The 20,606-nt window shown below is 36.5% G+C and overlaps 1 protein-coding gene and 1 pseudogene across 1 annotated transcript; one reads left to right on the top strand and one right to left on the bottom strand.

Moving 5' to 3' along the window:
• Positions 1 to 14,177: 14,177 nt before the first annotated feature.
• On the bottom strand, positions 14,178 to 14,845 carry LOC120187620. Its single transcript, XM_039191320.1, has 2 exons — positions 14,520 to 14,845; positions 14,178 to 14,372 (listed from the first exon to the last, which is right to left on the bottom strand). The coding sequence occupies exons 1-2, from the start codon at positions 14,843 to 14,845 to the stop codon at positions 14,237 to 14,239; spliced, it is 462 nt and encodes a 153-aa protein (XP_039047251.1). The 3' UTR covers positions 14,178 to 14,236.
• Positions 14,846 to 16,869: 2,024 nt separating this feature from the next.
• Positions 16,870 to 18,893, top strand: LOC120202427 (annotated as a pseudogene).
• Positions 18,894 to 20,606: the final 1,713 nt, after the last annotated feature.

The following is a 20,606-nucleotide window of genomic DNA, read 5'->3' as shown; positions in this document are numbered from 1 at the left end:
TCAATCAGATCGAGTGAGAATACATCCCAATTGGCACTCAGATTATGTTATAGAAGGTAACATTGCATACTGCCTTTTAACAGAGGACGGTGAGCCATCAACATACCAGGAGGCAATAAACAACTCAGATGCTTCACTGTTGATGATGGCGATGCAAGAAGAAATTGAAGCTCTTCATAAAAATAATAAATGGGACCTTGTGCCACTACCACAAGAAAGGAAGACAATTGGTAACAAATGAGTCTTTAAAATCAAGCGAAATGGTGACGATCAAGTGGAGAGGTATCGTGCAAGACTGGAGGTCAAAGGATATGCTCAAAAAGAAGGTATTGATTTCAATGAAATATTGTCTCCTGTGGTTCGACTAACAACAGTTCAAGTAGTTTTGGCAATGTGTGCTACATTGAACTTACATCTAGAGCAGCTAGATGTTAAAACAACTTTTCTTCATGAAAATCTTGAAGAAGAGATTTACATGCTCCAGCCTGAAGGTTTTGAAGAAAAAGAAAAGAAGAACTTGGTTTGCAGGTTGAACAAATCTTTGTACGGTGTAAAGCAGGCGCCGAGGTGTTGGTATAAGAGATTTGATTCATTCATTATGTGCCTTGGATACAACAGACTTAATACAAACCCTTGTGCTTATTTCAAGAGGTCTGGTGATAACGATTTTGTTATATTACTGTTGTATGTGGATGACATGTTGGTTGCAGGACCCAACAAAGATCATATTGAAGAATTGAAGGCACAACTGGCTAGGGAATTTGAAATGAAGGACTTGAGATCAGCAAACAAGATTCTAGGGATACAAATTCACCGAGACAAAAGTAATAGGAAGATTTGGCTTTCGTAAAAGAATTACTTGAAGAAGATCTTGTCAAGATTCAACATGCAAGATTGTAAGCCAAATTCTACCCCTCTTCCTATTAACTTCAAATTATCCTCCAGTATGAGTCCTAGCAGTGAAGAAGAGAGGATGGAGATGTCTCGAGTACCGTATGCATAAGCAGTGAGAAGTTGAATGTTCGCTATGATATGCACAAGACCAGACATTGTACAAGCAGTGGGAGTGGTTAGTCTGTACATGGCGAATCCAGGAAAAGAGCATTCGAATACAGTAAAGAGAATCATGAGATACATTAAAGGGACCTCAAATGTTGCATTATGTTACAGAGGATCAAACTTACTAATCAATGGGTATGTAGATTCTGACTATGCAGAGGATTTGGATAAAAGCAAATCTACTACAGGATATGTGTTCAAAGTTGCTGGTGAAGCTGTAAGCTGGGTTTCAAAATTACAGTCAGTTGTGGCTACATCCACAATAGAGGCAGAATATATAGCAGCTACACAAGCCAGTAAAAAAGCAAGTTGGTTGAAGATGCTATTGGAGGAGCTTGGGCACAATCAAGAGTATGTCTCTCTGTTTTGTGATAGTCAAAGCGTCTTGCATCTAGCAAGGAATCCAGTATTTCATTCAAGGACAAAGCACATACGAGTTCAAAACCATTTCATTCGTGAAAATGTGGAAGAATGGACGGTAGATATGCAGAAGATCCATACCAAAGACAACATAGCAGATTTCATGACAAAGGCGATCAATGCTGACAAATTTACTTGGCGTCGATCCTCTTGTGGCATGTCAGAGACGTAAGCAACATGATGGTACAAGGTAGAAAGAATGGTGTGAAGATATGATTGTTCCAATCAAATCTTCAAGTGGGAGATTGTAGAAAGTCAAATATGGGAGGAAGATTTCGGTGCATTAATGCACCGAATGTGCAATTGTCAAAAGGGTGCAGAAATTGTTCATTTTTCAATAATGGTAGAACCTCAATTTTAGCTATTGTAATTTAAGGTATTTACAAATTAGTCCTTAAGCTTCAACTATAAATACCCTAGTTCATTTAGCTTAAAAACTATCCCAAATCATTCTAGCTTTCTCCCAATACTGGAGAATTTAGAGAATTTCTTGAGAGTTGTTTTCTCCCTTTTATCAAGAGATAATTATCATTGTTTTCTCCTTGGTAGATTGAGAGAAGTTGTAATTCTTATTTTCTCATAGTGAAATTCCTCTATCGTTGCCTGTGGTTTTTACCGTATATTATTTAGGGGTTTTCCACGTAAAATTTGTGTCTTCTTTATTTTCTCAAATTATCAGTTGCGATTTTGCTCTATCTGATAGCTATCTTCCGCAACATTATTATTGATTATTTATTCCATTCTTCGTGAATGAGATCTATAGTGCGATGGTTGTCGGTGTCACATGAAATTTTGTCGTAATAATTGATTTTCAACGTAATCATCATCGTCACTATTTTTATCATTTTGATCGAATTATGCTCAACATTATCGGTATCAATATATATATATATTGTTGACATTAAAAACTATAGATAATAAGTGAATAATATCGAATGTAGAAGTGTTTGGTTAATAATCCCACCATTGAATATAAAAAAATATGAGTTGTGAAATCTCAAAAAATATCACGTAAAAATGACGTTATTGATTAGAATAATCTGATTAGTTACGATGGTATTAGTGAATCAGTACTAGCCAAATACGATGTGTATGAAGCAAATATTGTGTCAGCCTCGACACAAGCGGAATAGAGGATAATGATGTTGCAACAATGACATTTTTAAAACAGAAAAAATAACCTCAGTGACCAAAAATGCCTTATAATATACGATTTTAACCAACTTTTTTTGGATTTGCCAAAATGACCAACAAAATCGCAATGCGAAATAAAAATCGCAACGCGATCTCCAGAATCGTAAATCAGTTCCCAGAATCGCAACGCGATTATGAAGAATCGCAATGCGATAGTACAAATTCCCATTGCGATTTTCCAGAATCGCAACACGAATATGAAAATCACAACGCGAACATATAAATCGCAATGCGATTCTGACTATCGTAACGAGTATCCGTAAAATCGTAACGCGTATCCGTAAATCGCAATGACAATACGTAAAATTGCAACGCGTATCCGTAAATCGTAACGAGAATACGTAAATCGCAACGCGTATCTATAAATCGCAACGAGAATATGTAAATCGCAATGCGTATCCGTAAATCGCAACGACAATACATAAAATCACAACGTGTATCCATAAATCGCAACGCGATCGATAATTCGCAACGCGATCTTCGGTATCGCAAATCAGTTTCCAGATTCGCAACGCGATTCCGACTATCGCATTACGGTTTCCCAAATTCGCGTTGCGATTTTCCTAATTCGTAATGCGAATATGTAAATCGCAACGTGATTACGTAAATCATAATGCGATTATGTAAATTGCAATGCGAATACGTAAATCGCAATGCGAATCTATAAATCGCAATGCGAATCTGTAAATCGCAACGAGATTCTGACTATCGCAATACTGAATTTCAAATTCGTAACTCGATTTCTGAATTCGCAACAGGTTTTAATTTCGCAACACAAATGTTTTGGGTATATAACTACGCAGCAGCAGCAACTCATAACCTAAATCCCTAAATCGTAACTCATTCTATCTCCATCTATCACTCTCTCCGGCGACATCCGTTCCTATATCCAACGACATCCTTCCCCATCCGACAACAGGTTTTAGTTTCGCAGCTCGTTTGTTTAGTAAATTAATTTACAATAATGAAATCATCTAATGTTGATCATGTTTGGATAGATTTGTGTTTTGGAGGGTCATGGGAGAATGTTCATGGTGTTTTACAATATATGCCTTTACCCATGAATCTTCAACTAAAATTGTCATTAAAAAAAGTTAACTTATGAAACTCTAATGTTACGTGTTGCAAATAAATTGAATTTAGATCCCCTAAGTGGATTTAGGTTATCTTATCAGAGAAATGGTAAAGTTTATTTGTTAACCGACAATGAAGATGTTGAACGATTCATTGCTTACATTAGTGTTTCAAGTGATGATGTTACATTGTATATTGTTGAACCTAGAAGTAGTGAAGTTGGGTCAGTAGCGGGTAGTAATCAACTAAGTTTTTCAACCCTAGTTTATGGTGATCAAAATTTAATGGTTCCACCATAATTCATCACCAAGCAAATATTGTTTCACCACATTTCTAATACCAAACACAATCTCAAAACCCACAACCTTTCCCTAATCCAAATCCCAATCAACTTTCAGCACCAAATTCCGGTTTTCGTATTGACCAGTTAGACGATGATGAGCCAACAGAAAAAATTGCGAGTACTAGTCAGTATTCGAAATTTGATCTTGGTCAATACCCGGACTTTGATCTTGGTCAATACTCGGATTTTGATGATTTTTCAGAAGAAGAAACAGACCCTGCGTGTAATGATTTTGATATTGGTCAATACCCGAATTTTGATGATGAAACAGCTGTTGCCGAGGAAGATGTTGTTGATGATAATGAGGAGGAAGTTATGAATGTAAATGAACATGTTGAACATCCATTCTGTAATTCATATAACACTGAAGAAGAAAAAGAAGAAGAAGAAATCCCCAAAGAAAAGTCCCCCGAAGAAAATGCCACGGGAGTATAACTGGAATATGCCAGAATAACTTCAGATACCGGAAGAAGAGTTGGTAAAGATAGTAGTTGATTGTTACACAAAAATTATTCGTATCAAGAAAGATGATTATTTTGATACAAAGGAAGACTTGAAGATAGCTTTGTATATGAAATGTGTGGAAGATGGCTATCAACTAAAAGTTAATAAATCAAGCAAAGATCGTTTCGAAACAAGGTGTATGATTGACAAAAACTGTATGTGGCGTATGATTGCAAAGAGGATAAAAGATTGCGAAATGTTTCAAGTTAGGACTTTTATTGATAAACATACATGTTCAAGAACCCAAGTTTTTCCTCACCATAGAAAGGCAAACAAAAAGGTGTTGGGTGGTTTTCTGGCTGAGTTAATGTTTTTGAATGGTAGGGTATATCGGGGACATGAAATTATGACTGACATGAATGCTCGGTTCAAGATTAGTAACTCATATTCTCAAGCTTGGAGAGCCAAATGTTATGCCTTGGAATTGTTGAGGGGGTCGCCAGAAGCATCGTTTGCCCAACTGCCGGCTTATTGTCACAATTTAAAGTTGAAAAATCCTGGGTCGATAACTCATATCAAAACAGATAGAGATGGACGCTTTGAGTTGCTGTTTATCGCCATTGGTGCTGCGGTTAGTAAATCAATATAATTTTGTTGACTCATTTTCGTTAGTTACATGCATTTCACATTTAAATGATTATATTTCTTGTGTATATGATTTTGTAGATTCGTTCGTTTATTAATTGCATGCGCCCAGTTATTATAGTTGACGGAGCACATTTAAAAGGTCGATACCTTGGAGTAAACTTATTAGCAGTAGCCATGGATGCTAACAATGGGATACTGCCAATAGCTTACGGGGTTGGCAAATCTGAAACCTCTTATTCATGGACATGGTTTATGGGGCATCTTAGGGATTGCATAGGTCCTATTAGCAATCTGAAAATCATATCCGATAGGGCAAACTCAATTGACAACGCTGTTAGAAGGTGTTTCCCATATGCTTTTCATGGACTTTGTGGTGTTCATTTGTATAGAAATCTAAAATCAATGTTTGCTGGTATAAAAAATCACAAATGGACATACTGGAAGGCTGTAAAAGTTTATCGGGAAGTGGATTTTAATAAGCATATAAATTGTTTAAGACGTGTTTTGCCTCAGTGTGCTAAAACACTAGAAGATGTCAGGTTTGAAAGATGGTCAAGAGTACATCAACTTGGAGCAAGATATGGTTTCATGACGTCTAATAGTGCAGAATCAATCAACGCTCTAAGTCGTCATTCTCGGAAATTACCCATTACTATGTTAATGGAGTTTTTTCGAGCCTCTATTCAACAGTGGTACTACAAGAAAAGAAACCATGCATGTATTATTTCTTTAAATTCGTAAGTTATCCTATATTTTACTAAGTATTATTTATTTAAATTTACAGGAACATTGGAACATCGTGTTACACCATGGACAGAAAAAAAGATAACGAAACGTGTTGTGAAGTCAACATCATGGAGAGTTGAACCATGTTCAAACACTTTGTTTGAAGTACTGGATAATAACTTAAATGGGCTTGTCGATCTAAATACAAAGACGTGTAGTTGTATGAAATGGCAAACATCTGGTTATCCGTGTGGCCATATTATAAAAGTTTCTCTTCATCTAAACCAAGACGATTCAAGCGCATACGCTATGGATTGCTACACTACAGAAGTATATCGACAGACTTATGGCGAGATTGTCTACCCTATTCCACATCCTTCTGAGTGGGACATACCAGATGACTTACAAACAGTTTTGCCACCAGCCATGGACAGAAGGTTACCTGGCCGACCAAAAAGTCACGATCGTATACCGTCTAAGGGTGAAGAGAAGAAGAGATCGACATGTAGTCGGTGCAAGGAAAGTGGTCATACAAGGTTGACATGCGGATCACCAGTGCCATCACAATCATCTTTTCCTCTACCAAAATATGGATCCTCATCAAAATCCCAATCACAACCGGCTTCACCTTTTGGGACTGTTAACTTAGGTGATTTTTAAATGCAAACGTTGTATTATGTGTATATTATGTGTGAACTTTTAACATTTTCAGTTAGGCATGTATTAGTAACTTGAGTTTGAACATTGCTATGATAAGTTCAGTTGTTATCACTTATTAGACATTCATTTGACTATCGTAACGCGGAAATCGCAACGCGAATATGACTATCACAACACGGAAATGACTATCGCAATGTAGAATTGACTATCGCAACGCGGAAATGACTATTGCAACGAGAGAATCGCAATGCGAAATGAAAATCGCAATGCGAAATGAAAATCGCAACGAGTGAATCGCAATGCGAAAATGAAAATCCCAACGCGAACTCGTTGTGATTTTCATTTCGCATTGCGATTCTCTCGTTGCGATAGTCATTTCCGCGTTGCGATAGTCTGTTTTGCATTCAACATAATGCAGATTGAAATCAACAAATCAACTATTACATTTCAATCAATTAAACAAGTACAAATATTATGTACACATCAATTAAACAAATCAACATTTACAAATCATCTTTTACAAATCAATTAAACAATCAAAAAATAATAATGAAATCAACTTTTGCACTCATACATACATTTCACACAGCTCACTTCAGGATTAACCTGCAGAAACTAAACATTGAATCAACAACACTTTCTACACATCTAAAACCTACAAACAGCAAATTATTGAATTCTAGATACTTAACCAAACATTTTCAAACCAAAAAGAGTAAATATGTTTAACAACACTTGCATTTGACTTACAAATTATTTATGGACACTTTCATAACGCGGATGCAGGTAGACAGCGTCTCGCATATATCGCTCTAGCCATAAAATGCCGAAACCACAAGCCTACTGCACCTCTATCTCTATCAGTAGGAGGTAGAAAATGTGTACTTCCTGTCGTCAAACGCTCCAAGCACATGCATACGAGAGGACCACAATCCCCTCTGGCTTCCTTCGTTTATTGTGGCGCGGTCTCGTCTATGATAACTGTAACATTGAACTTCTTTGGCTTCTTGTTTCCAGACTTAGTCCAATAATCAATTGCATCCAAGAATTTAGCGAAATGAGAGCTCCATCCCTTAATCATATCTCTCAAATCAGACAATGATATGTAATTTATCATACTGTCATATACTATTGTCTTTAGGGATGGGAGCTGAAGCTCGACGAGAAGCCAATGAGTACGGTCCAAAACAGGGATAAACACCTGCATCGAAATGTAATAATTTAAATTGCGCACTTATATATGAACACCTTTAAAATATTTAAACAAATATACTAACCTTATCGACCTCCCACCATGCAGGATAAAGTTTAGCTTGTCCATTAGCCAACACATATGATTCCTCTCGTTGATTCTTCAAGTGAACTACGTGAAAAGACGTCGTCATAATTGTATATCGCGTTTTTTTAACATTTTTCTTCAATTTCCTTACAATTAGAAGACGTGTCACCCATGCATCAATATATTGTTTTACAAAAAAAGACATAAATTAGTGAATTACATAAATTTTTAAAAAAATTAATCAAGCTGAAATATAAGAAATATAAGACTTACCCCCCATCGAAATAGCCGTTGTCTTCAACCCCTAATAATACACCCCACCAAGACCGTTCAATCAACAAATGCATATCATCGTTGAGTTTGTATATGTCAGCATAACACCCTTGGCTTCGCTCATGTAGATAAAAATCAACTGCGGTCTTAGCCCAAAGTGTATTATCCAGAATTGTTTCCGGTAGTTGTTTCCTCTCCACTTCATCTGCCGGAATGGTACTGGGCGGTAACTTATACGAAAGCCAACAGTCATCCATCATGTCCGGAACGTGAGGGGGCTTCTCAATAATTCGATATATTACGCTGTGTGAATCGGGCTCTAGAATGTTGGGAGGGACCTCTTCAACGATGACAATGGCCTCTTGAACAGTGGGAGGGGACTCTTGAGGGATGATAGGGGCCTCTTGAACGATAGGGGAGGCCTCTTGAACGATGACAGGTGATTCAGGCTTTTTCTTACGGATTCTTCGCACTATTGGGATGAACAGAGACGTAATGGCACGCGCACGCCGTCTGATGCGTGAACTCCGTCTTGCAAGAAAAACTCGACGTAGAGCATCCACCTTAGCGGGCCGCTAAAAATAAATTAATACATAAATCAGTAAATAAACAGACATGATATTAAACAGTGAGAACAAAGACAAATATATTTCAAACTTGCACGGTATTCACCCAAGTCATTATTATATCATTGTTCACAAAATGCATCAGATAACATTCCAGAAGTAAGCACTTATATAAACATTTAAAAGGACAACATATAGGTTTAGTGCAGGTTCAATGACAACATAAAGAGTAGTAGTTTATTCTTGGAACTTCAATTTTCAACACTGTGAAGTTACTATTTGTCTTTTGGTTGAAGTAATGCAATTCATTCAAGTTTCAATTTACAGAAGAAGAATAGAATCTGAAACTTAAAATCGCAACGCGAAAATGACTATCGCAATGCGAAAATGACTATCGCAATGCAAAAATGACTATCGCGATGCGAATTTGATTATCGCAACGAGAGAATTGCAATGCGAAATGAAAATCGCAACGCGATTATAGTTTCGCGTTGCGATTTTGTCGTTGGAATTCTCTCGTTGCGATTTTAATTTCTCGTTGCGATTCTCTCGTTGCGATTCATTTCGCGTTGCGATAGTCATTTTTCACGTTGCGATTTTAAGTTTCGTGTTGCGAAAGTAAACTATTTCTTCTTCTGCAAATTGAAACTTGAATGGATTACATTACTTCAACCAAAAGACAAAACAAAGACAATTACTAACTTTAGAGTATTAAAGAATACACAGTTTAGCAGAATTGGCAGCAACCGAACAAATTTACTTTCAACCAAAAGACAAAACAAAGACAAATACTAACGTCACAGTGTTAAAGAATACACAGTTTAGCAGAATTGGCAGCAACTGAACAAATTTACTTTCAACCAAAAGACAAAACAAAGACAAATACTAACTTCACAGTGTTAAAGAATACATAGTTTAGCAGAATTGGCAGCAACCGAATAAATTTACTTCAACCAAAAGACAAAACAAAAGACAAATACTAACTTCACAGTGTTAAAGAATAAACAGTTTAGCAGTATTAGCAGCAACCGAATAAATTTACTAAGTAATCTAAGTGAAATGGTTAATCTAAGTGAAATTACGAGTAAATTTATCATCAAGTTAAATATGGAAAATCTTAAACTTACCTCATTGCGTAGAGTATGAACCTCATTCTGTAACGATACTACCATCTTATGTAGAGCGGCAACCTCACCATGTAAAGTAGACACCTCCACACGCTATGCACCATCGTTATCGCGTAGAGTACCGATCTCCTCACGTAAGGCATTGGCCTCATCACGTAACTCCCTTGACTCATCCCGTGGAGGTGGAGAACAGGGACATAGAAGTCGTGGCATCTTTGCTGGTCGCCTATCATGAGGTGATGGTGGAGAAGAGGCTCGATGATGTGACGGGATAGGTGATGGCTCTCGTTGTAGAGGTGTATAGTCGGGTCGATCAGGTGATGACTCTGGGTGAGGTGATGGCTCTCGAAGTGGAGGAAGTGAAGGCTGCTCATCATTCGTGCCATCAAAAAAACGCTGACTACCTTGCCACCAATCAGTGGCAAGCTCAGCCTTCGTGGGTGTTAGTCTCTGTAATGGAGTATTGGCCTCCTAAAAATATAAAAACTCAAACAAAGTTAAATGTCTACTATTAATAACTTGTTTATATATGATAGTATTTGTGTTAACTTACATTATTTATTGTCGCATATGGTATTAAGTCTTCCCAATCCAACAGACGTTTCCTCTTCCAGGAAATAGCCCTAGGAATATCATTTGAAGTTTTTAATGCATATGTCTGCATGCTGGGGAAAGCCTCGAATATCCAAATCTACAAACAATATAATAACAAACATTAGTAATTGTTAAATAATTAATTATAATTTTGAAAACATTATATAGAAATTCTTACCTTAAAGGCCCAAACAAAGCCTGACAAAGTGTATTTCGACCCATCGCCACGCAAACTTTTGCGGTCATCAAAGGCAGACGACAACTTAGTCCATGTAGCTTTCCATATATACGAACCCCATAGAAACAGATTCCATGCATTTAGGTCCTGTACCAATAATATTAGCTCCTGAGGAATAGGTTGTCTGGCCTCTCTGCCTAAAAAGCCAGCATACAAAAGTACTAGAAGGCATACTCGGACAACATCAACGTCATTCATCCGAGTAAAACCATCTTTCTTATTAAACAATTTCTTCAGGTCGTCGACGTGTAAGTTCGTCTTCTCTATTGACTCATCAGGAAAAACCCGGGATAACCATGATAGGCGGGTGATATGAGGAGTGTACCGGCCTACATCATCGTGTCCGAATCATAGACCAGTGATTAAGCAGAACTCCTTCCGCCCAAAACAAGTATACGCCGGTGGAAAATAAAACCATATCTCTTCCTCACCACGTTGTATATTGTCGGGTAGATCACTAGTCATGGTCTGAAGCCACAAATGGGTCAAATTAGCATCTCCACCCGGATGATGTACTCTCAGCCATGGCCCGAAGCAGGTTTCCTCAAACAATTTTCTTTGTGCAGGTGAAAGCTTCGAAACAATTGTAGTGGCTAGGCTAACTTTATTCCTTAATGTCAATGAAGCCGAAAAAATTTCTACAAAAACAATAAACATACCAAGTTAGATATACCAAAAACTACACTGTGAAGATATACCAAAAACAATAAACATAAAGAGTAGTAGTTTATTCTTGAAACTAAAATTTGCAACACTGTTTTGTCTTTTGGTTGAAATGAAAATCGCAACGAGAGAATGACTATCGCAATGCGGAAATGGCTATCGCAGCGAAAGAATCGCAACACGAAATGAAAATCGCAACGAGAGAATCGCAACGCGAAATTAAAATCGCAACGAGAGAATCGCAATGCGAAATGAAAATCACAATGCGATTTTGGTTTCGAGTTGCGATTATCTCGTTGCGATTTTCATTTCGTGTTGCGATTCTCTCGTTGCGATAGTCATTTTCGTGTTGCGATTTTAAGTTTAGAAACTATTCTTCTTCTGCAAATTGAAACTTTAATGGATTGCATTACTTCAACCAAAAGATAAAAACAAAGACAAATACTAACTTCACATGGTTAAAGACTAAATAGTTTAGCAGTATTGGCATCAATCGAATGAATTTAATAAGAAATCTAAGTGAAATGGTTAATCTATTATTGAAATTACCAGTAAACTTATCATCAATTTCAATATGAAAAACCTAAAATAATGCAAAAATTTCAAAATAAAAATAATTAAAAAAATAACCTTTGGAGGTTGATTTTCCATTTCTGACCGTGAATGGTTGTGAGGGATTTCGCCGAAGATGGGGACGGAAATCTTCGGAGATGGGGACGGATTTCGTCGTAGAGAGTGAGAGATGGAGATGGGACTGAGTTGTGATTTTAGGTTTTAGGTTATGAGTTGCGATTACGGGATATACTGTTGACGGTTCAGTGTTCCGATAATTAATATTCGTGCTTGGAATTTGAAAATAAAATACGCGTAGCGATTCTAATGGCGCTTTAAAAATCGCGTTACGATTTACGGATACGCGTTGCGATTTTACGTATTGTCGTTGCGATTTACGGATACGTATTGCGATTTACATATTCTCGTTGCGATTTACAGATACGCGTTGCGATTTACGTATTCTCGTTGCGATTTACGGATACGCGTTGAGATTTTACGGATACTAGTTGCAATAGTCAGAATCGCGTTACGATTTATATGTTCGCGTTGCGATTTTCATATTCTCGTTGCGATTCTGGAAAATCGTAATGCGAATTTGTACTATCGCATTGCGATTCTTCATAATCGCGTTGCGATTCTGGGAACTGATTTGCGATTCTGGAGATCGCGTTACGATTTTTATTTCGCATTGCGATTTTGTTGGTCATTTTGGCAAATCCAAAAAAAGTTGGTTAAAATCGTATATTATAAGGCATTTTTGGTCACTGAGGTTATTTTCTCTTTAAAACATCCATTCTAATATTTAAATAGGACATCCATCGAAACTACAAAATAAAAAAAAAATATTACCAAATAAAATACAAATTTAGAAATGTGGATTAAATAAACACTTGAACTTTTTTAAAAAAATTGTTAAGATTTGGAGAGTCTCAATTGAACAATCGAAAATGTGCAAAGGGGGGTAATTGATAAAATTTGTTTAAGAAGTAAGGAGATAAAAAGATAAGACAATTGACATAAGGATTTATAGTAATTCGACTCCTCAACCAAGTCTATTTTCACTACCTAAGCTCTTCAGTTAGGATTTTCTAACAAATTCACTAATTTATTCTTTCTTTTACAAGGATCAAGAGATAACATTTACAACTCTATATATTTTCACTTGGTTAAGATAGAACCAATCCCCTTTTACAAAAGGTAAAAAGAAGTAAACAATAAAACCTCTCAAAGGTATGGTGTTCACAAATTTAGCTCACTAGAACAAAACTATTTACAAGAGAAAGTAAAATAGGAATAAAAAACCCATCTTTTGTTTGATTGCTTGGATAGGTGTTCTAACCATTCTTCAAGTATCTTGAACTTGTATTTATATGTTGGAATGTTGTTGTGGCCGTTTCTAGCCGTTAGAAGCGTTTTGGAATCGTTGGGGATCAATTTTCGTGCAAAATAAAATTGTCCAGTACAGAGGGTATCTATACTACTAAAGGGAGTATCGATACTACCTTTGTTATTTTTAAATCAACTAGCCGTTGTGGCCTGATAGTATCGATACTATGCCTATGGTATCGATACTACTATACAAAGTAGTATCGGTACCCCTTTAAGTATCGATACCATTTTTGCATTTTAGAATTTGAGCATTGTTGGTAGTATCGATACTTCCCTTACATTTGGTATCGGTACCATATGAACAATATCAATATTGTTCATGAGGTATCGATACTGTAAGAACAATATCGGTACTTTATTGTCCAAAAAACATTTTGTGTTTAATTCCAAGTTAAATAGACTTTGAATTATTTTTTGAAAATTTTGAATAAATTCAATTCAAGTCCAAAAATATTTTGCCTTAATTGTTATATCAAAATATAGTTCAACAAAAATCAATTTAGCTCTCGAACAAAATCAATAAAAAAACCTAATTTAGCCCATTTGTCATGTCATCTGTCACGTCATCAATCACAATAGACTTCTACACCAACATCATGGACCTTCACATTAGCACCGTAAACTATCATATTAGTACTATAGCAGTCAACGACGGAAAATGTTAGTCAAATGGTCACATTGAATTTGTTTTATAAGTTAGAAAGGCACATTGAGAGAGAAAAATAGTACGATGTTTTTTTAAAATTACATAAGCCTCTAATGCATTTTTATCTTTTTCTTTTCTAAGATAAAAATTAAAATTTAGGTTTAAAGACGTTCAAATGACTTAATATCGTTATGAAAACACTCATATTACTCGACATCTCTAATAAGACTATAGTTTTATTAATTTTTCAAACTGTATTTCAATGGATAATTTTTATTCGTATCTAATACTTACCATTAAACTCGAATATGATTATGCAGAAGCGAACTGAACAATCTTCAAGAGTCAGCAGGCTCTTTGGAAAAGGAAATTACAAGAAAGACACACACAGGAACAACTACGAAGGCAGCAATCTTCAACAAGTCCTCAGCATCCTTTGAAATCACACCAATCCTCGACCAGTCCCCACTATACCTGAAAACATCGCAATAACAAATGAAGTTCACTACTCGTTAAATACTTTTACATATTTGTATACAACGTTCAACTCGACCCGGAAAATATAAACCGACGTTACAAAAATAATGAAGTGGATAGAGAAACGAAGGTGGTTAATCTTACCCGGCATCAATGAATCCAAGTCCAAACAAACCAACCAGAGACCTCGCAAGAACCGTGTTCGAAACTCCGAGTTTGAACTTCGGAAATCGATCGTTGCTCGAACTCGGACAGACGGTATCTTTTCTTTTACTCAGTTTGGTAACAAATCTTGAGTCGGTCCTTGTCACGGGAAGATGGGAGGAGAGAAGAATGCCATTGAAGGTTAAGCTTTTGTGTATTGTCCACATTTTCCTCTCATCACATATCCGATGAGATATCTCATTACCCTTATCCATAGAGGAAAAGAAAACAGTACGTAATTTCACAGAAATTTCCAACAATGCCATTGCAAACTATGTCATGAATCTATCTATATGTTATAAATTCCGCTAGAATAAAAAGGGGTATTCTAGACATTTGGACTATATTATTTTAGGAAGTAATTAGGTTAAGAGAAAATCGCCTCAGTAACCAAAAATATCTTATAATATACGATTTTAATCAACTTTTTTTGAATTTGGCGATTCCAAGAATCGCAAAACGGCAAAAGAAAATCTCAAAAGCAGTAGAGTTGTTCGTATTGCATTTGTTTCTTAAAAATTTTCTCTAAAAAGATAGTATCCGCGCGGACGTGTCGAAGACACATATTACCACGACCACGACCACGACCACGACCACGACCACGACCACGACCACGAGACGGCGGCGGCGCGCGAGAGTCCCCCTTGTTCTCTTTCACTCAACAAGGAAATGAGAAATCCAAACCTTAAATACACTTCCCAATAGTGTTTCCAATACTATGTGGGATTGAACATTACCAACAACCTTCACATGTCAACCTATTTTGTGTGCTTAATTTGACTGTGCCATTCACTAAAATTGTTGGAGATTAGTTCATTTGAAGAAGTGTAACTAATAAACCATAAGCCAAGTAAATTGCTTTTATTTGTCGTGAAATGATGTCCCTGCAACCTTTGGTGGAACTTTGGACCTTGTAATAAACTTGAACTATGCTTCCAGTTCCATCCAGTAGAGAATTTAAAATCATAACTTGTAACTTTATCTCCAATATCACAAAGCAACAAAAAATCTACAAGAAATTGATCAGCTATGAGGAGAGTCTTGAATGTAGAATTGTTGTGTATAAATCCACATGTATGCATAACCGGGTAGAAATTATATTTGTATACGGCAACCCACCCTTTTTCACTAAACAAAACAATTTTGGCATACCAAATGAAACAATTTGTATACGGCAACCCACCCTTTTGAGATTTTCTTTTGCCGTTTTGCGATTCTTGGAATCGCGTTGCGATTTTCTCAATCGCATTGCGATTCCTGGAATCGCGTTGCGATTTTCTCAATCGCGTTGCGATTTTCTCAATCGCGTTGCGATTCTTTGAATCGCATTGCGATTTTCTTTTGACCGTTGCGATTTTCTTTTCAACATTGCGATTTTCTAAATCGCGTTGCGATTTTTGTTTCGCATTGCGATTTTGTTGGTCATTTTGGCAAATCCAAAAAAAGTTAATTAAAATCGTATATTATAAGGCATTTTTGGTCACTGAGGCGATTTTCTCTTAGGTTAAATATGGGCCCGAATAAATAAGAAAATTTTCTTATTTCAAACGCATTTTCATTTCTCTTTTCGTTGTGATTTTTGAAAATAAATTTATTTTATTTTCGATTTTGAGTATAATTTGCTCCATTGATTATCTTTTATTATTTTTAAATATTTTACATAATCAAGTTTATATTTGTACATTCTTAATTTTCTTTTAAATGAATATTATTGTATGTTCTGTGTAATTATGTACGTATGCATATGATGGGCATGAGTCAGGTCGGGTTTTTGGTTCATCCGATCTAACTCGAGAACAAGGAGTCCTCCACCCGAAACACGACCTGACCAAAATAAGTTTTCGATTGACTCGAACCAGACTCGATATATATAACTTAAAAACTCGACTCGACCCGAAATAATAATAAAATATTATTATTTTTAAATAAAAACAATGACTTAATTAAAAAAAACTAATATATAGAGGGATGTTATTATAATTATTCTTAAATATATAAAGTAAAATTATATTTTTTTTCAGGTCGGATCGGATATTTTCACCCTAAACCCAAACTCGACTTAACCCTAACATTACATTAAAAAACCCTACCCGATCGGGCCGGATCGAATTCAGATCTAATGTCTATTACGTATACATGTTAATGTGTATTTTTTAAAATAATTTAAAAAATGGGATAAAGTACATTTTAATTCTTTAACTATTAATATTTGAAATAGACAAATTATTTATCAAAAAAGAAATAGACAAATTACAGCCACAAACGCCTATGTTACCTTCGATATCTTTTCTTTCCTTCTTTTTTCACAAGGAAACCTTTGGTTCTTATCTTACTAACAACAGCAAAGCAGCGAAACTTTGATTTCATCAATGGCTTCCTCTCTGATTTTAAATACCATGTCTTTTAATTTATCCTTTTCTCGTTCAAATCCGCCGTCCTCCACTCAACTCGTTCGTGGCTCTGTCCGGCTCCCCCGATTCAACAAGGTTGGGAAAGCCTTGAAACTCAGTTCCACCCAGAGCATTTTCTGGGTTCCCTTCATTTACTTCCCAAAAGCCTTGCAGTTCTACCTCGGCACCCCAAAGACTTCAATCCCTCACTGTCTTTGCTGCTAAAGGCTACAAAATGAAAACCCACAAGGTACTTTGCTTCTGTTCTTTACTAATCGAAGAAAATATTCAGTTTTTTAATCTCAGAACGATTTGTGAATTTGTTTCGCTGTATTGAATTGAAACTTGGGTCAAAAGAGACCAGTTTTTTCCGATGTTGTTTTAGGATTCTCAAAAGTTGGAAATTTTATAAGCACATTCGGTTATTTGCATCAAATCATCCAAAAAAAAGGTTCAAAATTTGTCTTGGTAATAAAATATTATAGCTTAGACATTTGGAAATTTTGTTGTTCTAATGGATTTGGTGTTGTCTTATGGTTGATTAGGCTTCTGCAAAGCGGTTCCGGGTGACTGGAAGAGGGAAAATAGTTAGGAGAAGAGCTGGGAAGCAGCATTTGTTGGCTAAGAAGAACACAAAGCGTAAATTGCGCCTCTCCAAAATGGTTTGTTTTTTTCCCTCGCACCAAAGTTGTTGATTTGCTTGTGCTTTGTTCTTGTTGAATATTTGAGCTTTTAGAAAGTAGAAAAAAGGTGTGTGCTATGTTAGTAATTGCTCCAAAATTCATGCTGGATTCGGTCTTATGTTAGGAGTGGGAGATTTGGTTCCGAAATTATGTCCCTAATTTTGGTGGATCCATGATTCACCTCCTCTGCCTCACTGGCTCCTTTCTTACGCATTAGTGGGAACTTGGTCGTTTCGCTAATGTAGTTTCCCTAGTTCATTCGGATTGGTAAATGAACTGTACCTCGGCATGTCAATATTTTCTATAACACAATCTCCCTATCACCCTTTTTAATTAAAATTTCCAAAATGAATCCTGAAGGATCAGCTGCCATTGGTACATTTTCATCTCTTGTACCGGCAGAGGATTCGTATGTCCTACAAAGCATCTATCTTACCTTCTTTTAGAGTGGAATTATGTAACTATGGTTTCATCGGTGATCGTGGTTATTATTAGTTATCAATTGTTAGTTGAGTATGGTGAGGTCGAACACAGAATGTGCACGAACATTGACCTTAAGGAATGATCGAAGGTATTCAAAAGTAACATGCACTGTGACCAATAAAATGTTTTGATTAAATGCTGAGTCGATAACGTGGTTAGATGTTTCTTCCTAGGAATTCATGTAATGATAACCAGGGTGTATATTCTGAGTGTCCACTTCATCTGTTACTGTATCTCAAGGTGAAATCCTTGTTATTTGTTGTTAGCCTTTTTTTTTCCCAAGATGAACTGGTATTGTGAGAAGGTTCCATGATCGGTCGAGTCTTCACTCTTCACTGGAACTCAAATACAAAATATATATGCTGGATATTGGGATTAAAACATCACCATTGTGAGAATTTGCTCATAAACTACACTTAGGCTTCAAATGCGCCTTTTAACATCATGGACTTGCATCCTTGGTGTTTAGTGGCCATGCTTCAAGATGCCTTGGTACATACGAGAAATTGATCCATTAACTTATTTCGTTTAAACAGACCGTTTAAGTTGCTGAGATAAATCGAAATTAAACACGTATTGCTGGACGTCTGAACTTAAATCTTTAGGTCTCTATCTCAGTATAAAAACTTTATTTTTATAGTGTACTTTTTGCAATTTCTGTCTGCAGCACGAAGTTAGCCGGAGTGACTACGACAATGTGATCGGTGCCTTGCCGTATCTCAAAGTGAACAGAAATGCCAAGTGAAAGGTGACCTCAACATGTGAGGACTCATTTTGTTTTCTACCGATTTTCTCGATATCATGTTAGAGAAAGTCTGTTGATTGTGTTTAGCTTTTAATCTCTGATACGGTTACCGGCCATTGATCGTTCCCAAGTTGAAATTTATTCTTCTTTTCGGATCGTGTTAAGCACCTATTGGATTTCACTTTATGATGTGCATTGAATGCCTATGCTTTGGGGTTGCAGTGAGCTGCATTTTTCTTCTGGCAGGGAGAGTTACACCTTTCTAGTGTATGTTTCTTCATAATGGCATTTGAGCAGCAAGCATTTGTTGCAGATTTCCATGTCCATAAAACCCCATATGTTAAAGCAAACTATGACTTAATCTAGTTGGTCTAAGACCCTCTCTTAAACATTAGAGTACACTCCAGGTGCCCCAAGAACTTGCGTGTACTTCCTTTCAGATCACTCACTTTCCCCTTTGTTTTAGCGGCCAACTCGAGTAAAGGTTTGTGACCGGCAGAAATGTAAATGATAAACATATAGTTTTCTTGTGAACTATAATAGTGAAACATTCTCTCTCAATAGTAAGACGACACCGTTTTACTAAAATTTGTAAAACAATAACTTTTAATTAAAATAATTGAAATATAAACAGCAAATCTAAAGCAAAAACAATTTTTAGGGTTGAAGACACTAAATTTCGTCATTCAAGCGTCATTATATTATATAATATAGATTTATATTATAAATTATATTATATATCCATTTATATCTAATACATTTATTTACATTTTTTTTCTCTTTTCAGGCCCAATTGGTGCCCGAATACAATAGCAAGCCCACACACGCAACCCAGCTGGAGCTAGGGTTTCCAGAAACCCTAGCAGCTTCCCTCTTTAGCGCCGCAATCTTTGCCTCACGAGTCCTCGCAACCCACGTTTCCCTCATCCGATTTTCTCAGCGCCGTGAATTCCTCAACCTCACCAACGTCACGCATAAAGCAAATCACAAGAGAAGACAACAAGAATTAGGATTCTAGTTAAAATAGGATTCTAAGTATAGTTTTTTGATTATAAATAAACATGTAATTCTCACGATAAAGAGGGGAGACAAAAATCACAAGATTTACAGAGAGAGTTTACACGTGAGCACATACACGGCTGTACACAATATCACACACGATTTCACCGAGGATTTGCACGAGAAATACCAAAAACAGAGATAAATCCAAGCCTTGTACATAGTTCGAAAAGCAATAAAAGAGGTGAAATGTCCTTACCTTTACTCGTTTGCTTCGTTTGCATGTGGGTTTTAGCTCGTTTCCACTTCATATCAATTCGAAAAAAACACAAAACAATGAGTTTTGGCCGATGAACGAAGTGAGGCCCTTATCTTTCGAAAACTTTTTTCCTAGATCTATGTTTTTCTGGGGTGATTTTTCAAAAATAGTTTCGATTCTAAAAGAGGAAAATCGAAAAGCTTTCGAAGTTTTAAAAAATAAAAAAATTGCCGCCGATCAACGGCGGTGGAGAGGCGGCGCAGCGCCGATTTCTGGGTTCCCATGAACCCACGGTGGCGTGTTCATCCCCTTGGATGAACAATGCAGAGAAATAAAGAGAGGAGGGGGGCTCTCTTGAGAAAAGGTGGAGAAATGAAGCTAAACAAAATGTTTTTGGATTTTATACTAAACCCATCGAGCCAACCGACCCGACCCGTTGCCTATGTTGACCCGCGTGTTTTTAAGAAT

This window comes from Hibiscus syriacus, unplaced genomic scaffold, assembly GCF_006381635.1.
Source record: "Hibiscus syriacus cultivar Baekdansim isolate YM2019G1 unplaced genomic scaffold, ASM638163v2 tig00000340_pilon, whole genome shotgun sequence".
Lineage (NCBI taxonomy): Eukaryota > Viridiplantae > Streptophyta > Magnoliopsida > Malvales > Malvaceae > Hibiscus > Hibiscus syriacus.
This window is presented reverse-complemented; position numbering and strand designations above follow the sequence as displayed.

Coding starts and splice junctions, on each gene's coding strand:
- LOC120187620 (XM_039191320.1), bottom strand. CDS start 14,845: ATGGCATTGTTGGAAATTTCTGTGAAATTACGTACTGTTTTCTTTTCC. Junction 14,373..14,519: donor CTTGGATTCATTGATGCCGG/GTAAGATTAACC, acceptor CGATGTTTTCAG/GTATAGTGGGGACTGGTCGA.